The following is a 13863-nucleotide window of genomic DNA, read 5'->3' on the forward strand; positions in this document are numbered from 1 at the left end:
GGTGAGGGCGTGCAGTTGTGTGGAAGGTTCTAGAGGGTGAGGGCGTGGTTGTGTGGAAGGTTCTGGAGGGCAAGGGTGTGGTTATGTGGAAGGCTCTGGAAGGTGAGGGCGCAGTGGTGTGGAAGGCTCTGGAGGGTGAAGGCATGTGGTTATGTGGAAGTTTCTTCAGAAGTCATGAGGGAGAAAACTGGAGGTGTGGGGCGATGGAGGTTGGCCGCCCTGTGCTCTGGGGCCATCCAAGGTCACAGTGTCAACAGATCTTGAGCTCGCCCTTCCCAGAGCCGAGTCCCCGGCTCCCGTGTCCGTGGGGAAATGAGCAGACAGAAGGACTCGTCTGTGGGGCACGGCATCTGTACACCAGGTCTGCCCTGACCCAGCGTGGGCGCTTCCCCGGAGGGCTGTGTGGCCGTGGTGCGACAAGACAGGGGCGTGAACACCTGGAGTGCAGGGAGGGCGGGGGCCTGGGCGCGGGCTGTGGCGGGACGGCGGGGGCCCCTCACCCAGACGCCTGCTGCCTCCAGCGACAGGAGGGCCAGGCACCTGTACTACTGCCACCTGAAGGAGCGGGTGCTGAGGTCGGAGTGTGCGCATCGCGAGGAGGCCTACTTCCTGCTGGCCGCCTACGGGCTGCAGGCCGACCTGGGCAACCACCGCGAGGCGGCCCACTCAGGGCGCTACTTCGAGCCACACGCCTACTTCCCGCCGTGGGTAAGGCCGGGGGCGCCCGCCCTGGGGACTGTCCCTTGTCCCGGCCGCGGGCGGGGTCCTCGGGGCGGAGCGCAGGAGGCAGCGGGCCCACGGCCGGTGGCTTGTCCCCAGATCATCACAAGGAGGGGCAGCGCCTACATCCTGAGGCACGCACCCGCCATGCATCGCGAGCAGCGTGGCCTGAGCCCCAGGGAGGCGGTGCTGCGCTTCATCAGGGAGGCCTGCCGGCTCGAGGACGTGCCCGTCCACTTCTTCAGGCTGCTCCAGGTCAGAGGGCTGGGGGGGGGGTGCTCAGGCGCACCCCAAGGTACCTCCGTCCCAGGGCCCCAGGGGAGCGGAGCCCACAGGCAGCCAGGACTCTGACCCAGGCCAGGAGGGACAGTGCCCCCACGGCTGACCTATGACCAGATGCTGATGCAGGACAGGAGGGACAGTGCCCCATGGCTGGCCTGTGACCAGGACTCTGACCCAGGACAGGAGAGCCAGGCATCCTGACACACGGCTGCTATAGAGTGATGGAAGTAGCGTCTGGGTGGTGGTTCTATCATGGACGTAGCATGATGGGTTCTCCAGTGTGGACAAGTTAGATTAACCTTGTATGGAATGTCCTGGAACCAGCCCCACTGGGCTCTCCTGTGGTCAGCTCCATCGCGCCTAAGGTTGGAACAGGTGAGGCCATCAGCGAGGGCTGGCCCTGGAGTCTTCCTGCTGGCGTCCACACACAATGCAGCCTTGGTTTTTGGGAAGGCCCTACGCATGGGGTGGTTGGGATGATGGCTTGTCAGGGGTCTAAGGAGCCCAAGGAGCCCGAGTTTCTGGCAAAGTGCAAGTCGATAAGGAGGGGGAGGCAGGGAGGGAGGAACAGGCCCCCAGCATCAGGAGGGGAGCTGGGAGGGGCTGGGGAGCCTGGCCAGAGCCCAGGCCAGGTGGACCTCAGGGGCCCCTGGCCGACCTGACTACACCCTGCCCATTGGTGAGGAGGCCCACCCACCCCAGGCACAGGGCTCTTGACCCCTCTGTCATCGGTGTCTCTTTAGGACAAGAAGGGAGAACAGCCTACCATCGTCCTGGGGCTGACCCTCAAAGGAATGCACATCTATCAGGTGACGGGTGGGCCCCTGGAGCCTCTGGCCCTCCTCCCTCCTTCTCTCCCCACCACGAAAGGCTGGCCTCACTGCCCTGCTCTGGCTGACCCTCGTGGACACGGCCGGTCCTGCTGTCTTGCAGGAGGTGAACCACGCTCCGCAGCTGCTGTATGACTTCCCCTGGTCCCACGTTGGGAAGCTGGCCTTTCTGGTGCGTTTGATGGGGTCGAGGTCAGGGGTGGGGGGGGGAGCCTGGTGGACGCTTGTCCTTCAGGGCTTTCACTGGGCCTTCCATCGTCCATGAGACGTAGGCACCGCTAAGACCCTGTGCCAGGGGGTGTCCCAGGCCTGGCCCTTTGCAGCGACTTTCTGGCTCCTGTGCAGAGAAAATAACGGGAAACGAGGAGCAGTCACAGAAATGTGTGCTAGCCCGTGGCTTCCACACACCCTGTTCCTGTAGTCCCAGCCCCACGCGGTCACCCTGGGGCAGGCCTGGCACTTGGGGGCAGTGAGGGCCCTGGACGCAGGCTCACTGTCCGTCGACCCTTTCTCTGGACAGCAGAACTGAGGCCTGGCATCCTGTCCTGGACTACGTGCATCCCCACACACCCGGCGGCCACAGGAGGTGTCCAGCCCTCTCAAAACCGAGTGCAGAGTAGGGTGCCCCCTGCCTCACAGTGACCCCCAAAACCCACCTGCATGTGGAAATCAGATCTGCAAAACAGAAACACTGGTGGCATCTCCGTTTGGGTTACAGCTGATGTTTAGGACCCTCGCTCCTATTGCCTGATGGCTTGCCTGTAAAATTACATCTTGTCTCGTCTTTGTTCAGGGGAAAAAGTTCGAGATCCGGCTGGACGGCCTGCCCTCGGCCCAGAAGCTGGTGTACTACACGGGCTGCGCCTCACGCTCCCGTCACCTGCTCCAGCTGCTCAGCAGCAGCCACCAGCTCCACCTCGCCCTGCAGCCCCTCTTGCGGCAGCTGCGGGAGCTGGAAGAGGCTGAAGGTGGGCGCTGGTCCATGTCCACAGGTGCTGACGGGAGGTCCCAGGGCGGGGGTCAGTGCAAGGGGTGCAGGAACCCCCGGGCGGTTCCTAGAAGTCCCAGCTGTGCATGTACAAGTGTGTGTGTGTGCACGTGTGAGTGTGCAAACATGTGCATGCCTGCTTGCATGTAGGGGCCGCTTAGGGGTCCCTCAAATTGAGAATGACACGAGAGCCCCAGGAAGAATTATGACAAGAGTACACCTTGAAAGTTTACCAGCTGCAGGTGACACATTCCATCTGGGTGGCCTGAGCTGTAACCGTGGACACGCAGGGCCCTGACCTCTGGGCAACACCTCCCTCCCCTCACACTGCATCTCCCAGGGCTCGGCGCCAGCTCAGGGCACAGACTGTTGGCAGGACCCCAGGTCACCGCTGGCCACTTGTGGCTCCTGGAAGCTTCGTCCGTCTCGGACGCCCGCCCTCACGTCTGCTGTTCCTCCTCTCCTGTGCAGAGAAGAAGTGCTACCGGGAGTCCTACATCAGCGACACGCTGGAGCTGGAGCTGGACCCAGCCGGCGGGGGCTCCCCCAGTTCCCCCAGCAGCAAGGACAGCGGGCAGCGTCCCCCCCACCGCCTCTCGCTTCTCTCGGCCGATAGCCACGGCAGCTCCCACACGTCGGGCGTGGAGGCCGACTCGCGGGCCCTAGAGCCCGGGGAGATGTCGGTGGACGAGCCCTTCGTGTCAGAGCTGTTCTGCGGGCAGGTGCCATCCTGCAGCTCTAGCACCAGCCAGTGCAGCAGTGGCATGGATGGTGGCGGGCCCAAGGGGGACGCCCGGGACCAGAGGGATGGTGAGTACATGGCCCGGCTAGCTCCCGGCTCGACCATCACTGTGGGCGCCAAGGGAACAAGGGCATCCCCAGAGAGACCATGTGACCGTGATTCCTGGGGACCCTGTGGGGTGGTGGGGTTCCCACCACCACAGGGCGGCCTTGAGGACGGGGATCAGAAACAGCAGGACGGGATCCTCCCGGAGGCTGTGGGGGGTACAGGTCACTGATGAAGTCATGGCCCCCCTCTCTGCGGCTCTGACAGCCGCAGGAGGAGAGGACGTGGGGGCCACAGAGGTTCCGGGCTACATCTGAGAGGATCCCCAGGGGAGAAGTATAGCAAGGGGGGGCTGCCATCCGAGGGGTGTGGGAGGTTGTCCCCACCCTGCTCACATGCCCTCGCCTCCTTGCACACAGCCTCTCACCCAGAGCCCCTGTCGGTGGTGCGGGTCACGCTGCTCAGGATGAGGCGCCGGAGCACTGAGGCCCTGTGCCAGGTGCGAACCCCCCTTACCCCTCATCCCCCCAGCAGCCACAGGCCCTGCTCCTCCTCCCTGCTCTCCCAGCCGGACCCACCTAGGCCACTCGAGGGTCCCTGGGCAGCAACCCCTGGAGCCACAGCTGGGCAGTGGGGTAACAGGCCTTTCAGAGAACAGGGCGGCCGGGGGCTGGTTTTCCGGGGTCTGGGTGAGCTGGCTTGTGTGTGGGGCTCTTTCCTGAGCTGCTCACTAGCTCCATGGCCGCGTGCGCTCCACCATCCACCGTCCAGGGCGGTGCGCCTCCGTGTGGGGCTCTGGAGGGCTGCTCCAGGCACCTCAGAAGTAGGAGAAAGGGCCACAGTCAGCGGTTCTGGGGTGCGCGGGGAGGGGACGGGCTGGAGCCGGTCTGGGGGTGGCACCCCTGGGAAGAGAGAACATCAGGGAACGTGACGAGAAGGGCACGGTGAGGACTGGGTCAGGGGAGCCTCTGCACGAGGCGGCTGAGGGGCCGGGGGCAGCCTGGAGGACCGTGAGGAGGCCTACGGGCATCCCCAGTGGGGACAGCACGTGCCAGGGCCCCAGGCCAGCGCGCGCCTGGGCGGGAGGTCGGGGTCAAGCGCAAGGCGGGGTCGCGATCGGAGGGTGCAGCCCATACCGGAGGCGGGGCCATGACGCTGCGGCAGAGACGGGAGGAAGGCAGCTGCAAGCTGCAAACGCAACCGGTCTCTCCGCAGGTCCCGGAGGCGGAGGACCGCGCCCCAAGCCCCGCGCCCGCCCCGCCCAGCCGCCCCTTGGGGCCCGCAGAGCCCCGCAGATGGGGGTCCACGGACTCCCTCTCCCTGCGCCTGCTCGGGGACGACCAGCTCCCGCAGGAGTTCGTGGTGTAGGCGCCTCGCCACGCGGCTCCGCCCATGCGGGGCTCGGTCCACGCAGCACGGCTCCCCCGACGCTGGGCTCCATCCATACTGCACAGCTTGGCCCGCACGGGCGGGGCTCGGTCCTGGCTGCACGGCTCCGCCCACGTGGTCCTCCGTCCACACTGCACAGCTTGGCCCACGTGGGACTTCACGGTGCAGGGCTCCATTCATGTGGTACAGCCCCGCCCACACAGCACCTCAGTCCACGCCGCACAACTGGTCCACACAGTGCAGCTCCACCAGAGCCTCGCCAGGCTTCTACCTCAGGACAGTCTCTGACGCTCGCCCCTTTCCACCCAGCTGGTGGCCTGGTGACCAGGGTTTCAGGCGCTGCCCTCTCTGCCCTGGCCGTCTTTTTCCTGTGTCTTCACCTGTCAGAGATGTGGAGGCTGCTCTGACATCAGGCCTGGAGATGATCATCAGGTCCCACTTTTCCTGGGGACTACGGCAGGTCCATGCCCTCTCCATCCGGGTCTCCAGGAGGCAAAGCCAAATTCTGGCTGTCCAGACTCTGGCCTAGTAGGGGTCGGCGGTGCTGGCCCCCCTTCGCCCATTCTAATCTGGGAGGGAAGGTGCCTTTGCTGCCCTGGACGATCAGGAGATCCCCAGGGTTCCCTCTGCCACCGACTCCCTGCTGGACGGTCAGACCAAGCTTGAAAGCCTTTTGGGAGTCCTTGAGCTCAAGGTCACGGTCATTGTCCCTGCACTGGCCACAGGCTCCCCCTGGACCACTTGCTCAGCCGTCGCTGTCCCACAGAGGGGACAGAGGCCCCTCTGTGAGGTGTGGGCCCAGCTCTGTTCCTCCAGACCCTGGCAGTGTCCACCATACACAGGAGGGACCAGGCCCAGAACCACACAGCTATGTGGACACCTGGTCCCCTGGGAGCTCCTAAAATCCCGCAGCAGGAAGCCGGAGAGGCGGTTAGGGTAACCCGCAAAAGCCGTCCTCTGTTTTCTGATACACCCGCGCTCTGCCAGGAGGAGGGCCGCCAAGACAGGGTGGAGACCTCAATTTCTTCCTTCTTTCCCTCCCAAGTCAGGCTGTGAAAGAAGGAGATGACGCCACGGCCTTCTCCCCACCTCCTCCCCTGAATACCCATCCAGTCCAAGGGCCCTGACCTGTCGTCAGCAGGGCCGTCCAGGGCTCCCAGCCGGGGTCAGCACTGGTCACCCTCTAGGGGTCATTGCCACTGGGCCCCACCTGGTGTCAGGGGACTGGATGGGAAGTGGGGGCACAGATGGGGCTAGACCGGCCGGCCACGCCCCTCCGTGCCCCGTACCCCTCCCTGTGTCTGGGTGGGAGACCTTCTTCCTCACTTTCACCCCGTCTCTGGCTTCACATCCGCCGTCACAGCTTCTGGAGCTTCATACTCTATGCCGAGAGCGATTGCTGGAAGCGTGTTCTGCCGGGGACTGTTGACTTTCCCTCGAGGCAGCACCCTTGGTGCACTAACAGCAGGCTGTGCGTGACAGCGGGTGCATGGTCCCAGCCCGGGTCCCACTTGGGGTTGGACCCACATGGGTCTAGAGCACGGTGACGGTGTCTGCAGGCCTGGAGGACCGTCCGTAGTTAATGGCTGTGCTTTCCTTCAAAGTCGCAGCGCCTTGCTGGGGCTGAGGTGCACTCCCCTCGCCCCCTCCAGGGCCCGGCTGGCAGGTGGCCTTCCTCCGAGCACAGTGAGGAGTTGCTGGTGCTGAGTCCAGCTGGTGCAGGGAGCCGGCATTAGCAGACTGGCACCTGTGTCCGCAGGTGGACGGCGCGGCTGGTGCTGCACCTCACCTGCTCCTGTCCCCGGGTGGGCCCTGCATTCCTTCCAGAGGCTCTGGGAGGGGCCGCTCCAGAGCAGCTGGGGCTCGATGGGTGACAGCATCCTCCCAGCCTGAAGCTCGTGACAGGCACCAGGGTGTCCAGTGTGGCCTAATTTACCTGTGGATCCCTCAGCCCTCTCCCCTTGCACAGGATCCGCGCACGCACCTTGCTGTCCTCTTTTTCTAGGCAAACTGACCTGTAGTTTGCCCTCAGATAGTCCCCAGTACTCAGCATTCCCGCACAGCCCTGTGCCCCAATACGTCTTCATCCCTCACTGCTCTGCTTGGTGCTGTGAAGACCCCGCAGAGCATGTTCATCGCACATGCATTTTGGAGATGGAGGGAGGAGCTTGAGCCCGAGAAGGGGGCAGGGGATGTGCAAGGAGGTTGATGCCACCTGGGGCCGGGACTCCTGGTCCTTTCTGTGAAAGGAAATCTCGTGTGTATATACTGGGCATGTGTAATAAAGAATCCAAACACACAGCGTGTCTGCACCTGGGCCGGCCTCCCATGTGCTTCCCGGCCAGCTTCCTGTCTGTACCTGGGCTGGCTTCCTGTCTGCACCCGGGCCGGCCTGCACTGGGAAGGCCAGGAGGCTGGGCCCACGGAATGTTTGCTACCCACTGAGGGCTTCACCCTGTGAACAACACCGTGTCCTAGCGCTGCATGGACAGAGGGACGTGGAGGCACAACCAGCCCACACCCCGTGGAGCAAATATTTATGTAATTCATTTCTTAAAGAAGCATGGAAAGAGACCCTCCTTCATGTGTGGTCTGGGGTTGCCAAAGGGCGGTGCTGCCATGGGGGATAGGCCAGGGGAGGTGGCCTCGTCTTCCCAGCCTTCCCCTCATTAAACATCCTCGAAGCAGGTCGTGCACTGGCACTGGACAGGTGTCAGGTGGGGACAGCACCCCCGACGCAGTGCACCGTGAGGGCCAGGGTCACTGGTGGTGTCACGGGCTTCCTGGGCTGCCCATCAGTACCCTGTGCAGGAGGTACCGACATGCCCAGTTGGGCCGCCCCAGGGCCACCGAAGTCACCGAGCCTGGGGGCTACAAGAGCAAGAAGGTGAGGGGTGACAGGCGAGCACAGCAGCCTGTGGTCAGGGCCCTGAGGATGGAGGAAGAGCCTCCGGTGCTGTGGGGGCCGGAGCCCTGCTGTCATGTGACTTTCTGGACCACAGTAAACAAGGGGCTGGGTCCGTCCTGGTCTACGCTCTGCCACTCTCTCTCTCTGCTGAGGAAACTGAGGACGCAAGAGCCCAGGCTGAAGGATGGATTTGCTGTTGCACAGAGAAGGCATCAGGCAGGCGAGCATCAGGGTGGGGCAGGAATGAGCTGGTGGGGCCAGGACACAGGCACACGCATGGACGCACACAGAATGTGGGCAGATCTGGAGAGGTGACGCGGAGCGGTGGAGGAAAGCTGTCGCCTGATGTCCACTTGGAGCCGGGCCTCACCCATCCTCGGCTGCCACAAGAGGGCGCTGGCGGCACGCTGTGGCTCATGTGGCCGCGGGTGCCCCAGGGCCTGGACGTGCCAGGAGGGGCCAGGATGACCAGGGGCGTGGCCATGGGGTTAGACATGCCTGGGGACAGGCCTGGCCGTGGGATCCGACGTGTCAGGGTTTCTGACCGGCCTCTCTCATTCAGGTCAGAGCCTCACGTCCAGGCTGCCCTCTGCCCTGTCACCTCTGATGCCCCATCCTTAACCTGTCGGAGGCCTGGACCAGCGCCTGTGTCCTTGGCAGATGTGAGGCAGCAGGGACCGCAGGCTGACCCCGAGAAGCCACTGGAACCCTGCTGGGGCTTCCTATTTCTGTCCTTCCTCTGGGCCCTGTGGACAGACTGGAAAATATGCCAAGTGTCCCTTGGCCACGGGGTAATCTCTGCTTGTGGGGAGGACAATGAGAGGCCAAGCGGGGCCCTCGCTGACCCCCTGCCCACAGCACCTCCCTCCCCCTCCCACCCGCCCTGAGGAAGCGACAGCCACGCTCACAATGGGGAGGGGCGGGCAGGAGACGGGGGCCCCTCCCAGGGGAGGCAGGAGTATCCTCTGGAAAGTCAGAGATACCACCTTGTCCTTTTGTGTAGATTAAGACCAAAGGTCTTTTAGGCAAAACAGGCATTTTCCAGGAAAATGGGTCTTAACTAGCAGGGCACAGATGGTGCCTGAGAAGGTGGGTCAGGGCTGGCGTGAGGCTGCTGAGTGGACGGACTCGCCTACACCCCGAGGCTCGGGGGACCACTCAGCAAGGAGGGGATGTGGCCCCCTGGGAGGCGTGGGGAGTGTCTCCCTCCACACTTGTCAATCAGGTTCCCCCTGGAACCTGAAAAGTGGGCAGCTGGCTCAGGAAATGACCACCAGACTCCCCCAGCCTGGCCTGGGCCAGGTTTTGGTGGAAGCCAGAGGTCAAGCCAGCGGGTCTCGATCCGTGAGAACCCCCCAGGGCTTGTTCAGTGCCAACTCCTGGGTCGACCACCAGGCCTTCTGGGACCTGGGAACCCACATCTCTGACAGTTCCCACCCCGTCTACCCTGGTGTTGGGGGGATGCTGGTGCAGGCTGGAGAGGCCTCAGCTGCTGTCCCACGCTGCTGGGATGTGGGACGTAACAAGTGGGCCTGGGGGCAGTTTTGTTTGGGGGGGAGGGGCTACCTGGGCAGCTCCGTTTGGGGGGGCCCATCACCTTGGGGAGCCCCCCAGCACGTTGGAGTCACAGGCCCAGGAGTCAGAGCTTATGTCTAACCAGACACCTTCATTCTGGGACCTCTTCTCCTGTGCCCTGTGGGCCCCGGGCCACCCAGCTCAGCCTCCCTCCTGGGAGACAGAATCCGGGGTACCGGACATCTTTTCTCCAGAGAAGTCTGCTTGCTCCACGGCCGGGGTGCCCAGGAACCACTGTGTAGGCTTCGAGGCTGGGCAGAGGAGAGAGCGGGTTGACTGAGGACTGGGGGTCTGTTCTTCAACTGCTCCCAGGACACCCTGGGACATGCCTCACCGGAGGCTCTGATGATGGAGACCGCTCCCAAGCCGAGCGGCAGGGGTGCCCATGGGGCCGGGGACTCCGAGGAGGCCGGCCTCTCTATTCCACGGGGCAGGGGCAGACTGACCACAAGCCCTATGAAGATTAAGCTTTGGGCCCCATAGGTGTGTTCACATGGTTACATTGTTTCATAAAATTTGCAAAACTAAGACTTTTTAACCATAAGTGGTTAAGGCTGGTCTCTCTGTCAGAATTCACTCCATCACTCTCCTGTGGTCATGGGTGGAGCTCGGAGCCTGCAGGCATGTTGGGATCCAGCCAAGGGGAAGCAGCCTCAAAGACATGTTTAGGCGGGTTTGGTGGGAGAGCTCCACAAGGGTCAGGGTCAGGTTACCACCAGCTGGACAGGGACAGCAGCAGCTTCCAGGAGGACCCCTGCGGCCGCCAGCTCACCCCGTCCTGGGCCAGAGGTCCTGTCTCCTGGGGACCACATCCCCGGTGCCAGAGGCATGTGGGGACTGAAGAGAAACAAGGCTGGCGACGCTGCGGCCAGACGCCGCAGGAACGCCTCCCAGTCTGCAGCTCCCGGGCTCAGCCCGGGCCTCCTCGTGTCACAGTAACGAGCTGGAGCCAAGACGCCTTTCAACTGCCAGAACCTGAGCACAGACGCCAGCCGCCAGCAGCCTGGGAGAAAGCGGGAGTGTCTGATCACAGAGGACCCGCGGGGCGCAGGGAGCCGGTGGGGTCAACGTGACAGTGCTGTTACGACTGTCTTGATTATTTGTGCTATTGGCAGCGTTTTAAAAGTCATGAGTCAATGGATTTTAAATTTTTCTCCAAGTATTTATCTTCCTGCCTTAGAATTCATAATCTCCTATATTTTCCTGCAAGAGGGCCCTCCCTTACCATCTAATTATATCCGTTTCAGGCCTCAAAACCCTGGCCTGCTCTGCCCACACCCATCAGGGACTCTGCTGTAGGACCTGTGGTCACAGGCAGCCGGTTTTCAGGGAACGTGTGCCAGAGGCCCCTCTGCTCCCTGCTTCCACGGGGACACTGGTGGCCAGGGTCCTCTCGGATGTGAGCATGCAGCTGTTCTGGCCCCCCTCACCATTGCCGCCGTCCACTCAGCTCCCAGCAGTGTCAGCATGGGTCCTGAGTCTCACCCTGTGACAGCTGGGCCTCCGGTGGCTTCCCCCTCAGGTCCCTTCGCTGCCGTCACCAACAAGCAGACCCAGCGGCACAAGGTGCAGGGTTCGGGGGCAGCAGAGGATGGAGGCACATGCCCGCTGTGCATGGACCACAGGAAGGAGCACCACGGCAAGCAGGGGAGGGTCTGGAGAGCCCATGAGACCCTCAAGCCCTCAGACAGTGACGTCCCCACAGGGACACCCGTGGTGAGGCCAAGATTCAGTTTCCTCTTCCTCCACAAATGAAGTGTTTTCTGCTTCTGCCAACAACGCAGAGTCAGACTGTAGTTTGCATTGTTGCCACCAACACAGAGCACCCGTTCCCAGGCTGGGTCCTTGGCCTGTAAGGGCCGTAAGGGCTGGGGGCTCAAACAGCCACGACAATGTGCTGACAAAGCCCGGCCACCCCCACAGGACACCGGGGGCTGTGCCTGTGCCTGGCCACACGTGTCCTTGGCTCATGGGCACGTTCACCCTCCTCTGAATTCTCCTGTCCCTGGCCTGTCGGGGTCCGGCCACGAGGCTCCTGCTGTGAGGCTCACAGTGACTCGGGTCTGAGTGAGGGATAGTCCTAGGGGGCGTCCAGGGCAGCGGGCAGCGTCTCCTGGGGTGTTGCTGTCATGCACAGGAGGACACCGCACTGCAGGAAGGGTAGAGCAGGGGGAGGAAGCCTAGGCCACCTGCTCGTGGAGGAAAGGTGGGCGGCCGGGCAGTCCCCCACAACTGGTTGCCTTCTGCTCTGCCCTGAGGAGCCACTAAGGCAGGACCTTCGCCACTTATCAGCCGGCCTTCCCTGTGGGGTCCAGCATCCGTGGGGAAGGCAGCCATGTGTCCCTCACAGGCTGATTACGGGTAACCAGGCAGAGCTCGGCCCAGGGCCCAGTGCTGACGTGTAAAGGGCATTGGTGGGCACCACATGCGGGTCTCCGAGGGCGCACCCCACGCAGCGAAGACGCTGCCTCCTCGTGCAGCCTGGGCATCCAGGTGAGGCTCCCTGTGGCCGTGCTGTCCCGCAGGGCTGTGACCTGTCCTCGCCTCTCCAGGCGCCTACGTCCTTCCAGCGCCCTCTTCTATCTCAGAATACACGCGGGACCTGCCAGCCGTCATCCCAGGTGCTGCCGTCGTCGGGGTCCTGTGACTGCACTCCAACCCGGTGGTCCTGCGGGTCTGTCTGCATCTTCAGTCTTTCAAACAATCATGCGCCAAAAGGCTCTGCCCCCTGAGGGACTTTCCGACCTTGGCGAGCAGGTGAGGAACTGTTTTGAGAAGGGAGCTCCCCGGCTGGCTGCCCCCACCTGCTCTGGGGCCGACCCTCAGGGGAAATTTGGTTCATTGTGAGCCCTTGAGGGGCATCCTGGAACCTCGTGGGGGGGTAGGTCTCAGGCTGTCACTGTGATGGGGGGTCCTGCGACTCTGCAATGCACAGGACATTCCTGCTCCACCATCGCTCATGTCGTGTCCATAGGACCTGCTGACACCTCACGAGACACTCAGGCGAAAATTGTAGGGCTCTGGGCTTCGAGCCTCACTCTGCTGTCCTCGGGAGAGTGCGAACCGAGGGCAGCCAAGACCGATGTGTTTGTAACGATACCAAGAGTTTTCGCCATTTTAGAAAATTGTGTCTCCCCTGGCCACGTTCGTGGGGGTTTCTCACACACAAATATATTTATTTAGCCCTTATTTTTAAACTGTCCACCATCTATTTTCTGATCAGTCTAGCATCTATCAAATTATCAATATTAAAACCCATGAGCACAAACCGCTCCTGCAGTTCCAGCCAACCCGGCGGCGCGCGGATGGGGGACGCAGCCCCCATTGTCTGCAGCGCATCCATCCACTGGCTCATCGCCCCGAGTGTACCCGCCTCCTGGCCTTGCTGGCCGAGAGCTCAGCCCCGAGAAGGTGCAGGAAGGAAGGGGGAAGGCCAGTTAGTAACCGTGGCCCCAGACGCACTGCCTGCCACCCGCCCAGCCCGGGGTGACAGGAGGGGGGCCTTTCTGGCAAGGCCCTCCTCGCGCGCGCATGCGTGCACGGCCTTCCGTGCAGGGTCCCCCCGCGTGCACACCCTCCCCGCAGGCGCACACCGGGCCCAGGTTTGCTTCATTTGTGCTAATTACTCGAAATACTTTCTCCCTTATGTTCATGTAAGACCGGCTGTGGTCGGAAAGTAGTTTCCTCCGATTTAAGCCATTTGTGCTACAGAGGCCATCCGCTGTGACACCTGCTTCTGAGCCTCATTTTCGGAGCCAGCCTGGGTTGCTGATGCAAAATCAAGTGTTACTGTGGGTCTGGGATTCCTCGACACACACACCGTTCCCGCCACCCCGCACTTGGGTCTGTGTGGGTTCCCAGAGGAGCGCGCGGTGGTGGTGGCAGCTGGGCCACAGGGAGCAGCCCTGTGGCCTCCCCACACTGAGAGGCCAGCCTCCCCCCTCGCCCTGGCTGTGTGGCCCCCCGGGAGGACATGTGGAAGGTGGGGCCCCTGGCCGGGTGCAGAGGTACGGTCTGGGGCCCTCGCAGCCATCACGGAGCTGAGCCTGTCCTTTGGGCCTGGACCACCCTGTCCCCAGCTTAGACTATGCCACTCACCCCTCCTTCCAAGATGCTGGCTCTGCGTCGGGGAGCTGACCTGGGCGGGGGGAGGGAGTAGCGGGCTGACGGGACCCACTTTGAACCCACTCTGTAGCCATGCACATAATCTCTGCCAGAGTCTTCCACTTTTCACTCTATTCTTGGATATTAACCCTTTCATTTCTCAGTGTTGAAAAGAGTCTGTTCTGATCGGAACCAAAATGCTAATCTTTCCACCCAGTTCTGAGATTCCTCCCTGCCCCATGCTTGGCAGCCCTTCGCGGGGGTGGGGGGTGCGGGGGGG

The 13863-nt window shown here is 62.8% G+C and overlaps 1 protein-coding gene across 5 annotated transcripts in view; it reads left to right on the forward strand.

Moving 5' to 3' along the window:
• The window catches only part of FRMD1 (FERM domain containing 1), a 34459-nt gene extending 27164 nt beyond the window's left edge, over nt 1–7295 (forward strand). For 3 of the 5 annotated variants that reach the window (XM_046669944.1, XM_046669945.1, XM_046669946.1), the window contains 7 exons: nt 522–708; nt 820–975; nt 1746–1811; nt 1936–2004; nt 2626–2800; nt 3292–3630; nt 4823–7295. In XM_046669944.1, the coding sequence (XP_046525900.1) occupies nt 522–708; nt 820–975; nt 1746–1811; nt 1936–2004; nt 2626–2800; nt 3292–3630; nt 4823–5403 (1573 nt within the window). In that variant the 3' untranslated portion in view covers nt 5404–7295. Of the gene's footprint in view, nt 1–160; nt 362–521; nt 709–819; nt 976–1745; nt 1812–1935; nt 2005–2625; nt 2801–3291; nt 3631–4026; nt 4107–4822 lie in introns of all 5 variants that reach the window. The other 2 variants (XM_046669948.1, XM_046669947.1) reach the window with 2 other exon arrangements.
• The last annotated feature ends 6568 nt before the right edge of the window (nt 7296–13863 follow it).

The sequence above is a fragment of the Equus quagga genome, chromosome 8 (assembly GCF_021613505.1).
Source record: "Equus quagga isolate Etosha38 chromosome 8, UCLA_HA_Equagga_1.0, whole genome shotgun sequence".
In the NCBI taxonomy this organism is placed as follows: Eukaryota; Metazoa; Chordata; class Mammalia; order Perissodactyla; family Equidae; genus Equus; species Equus quagga.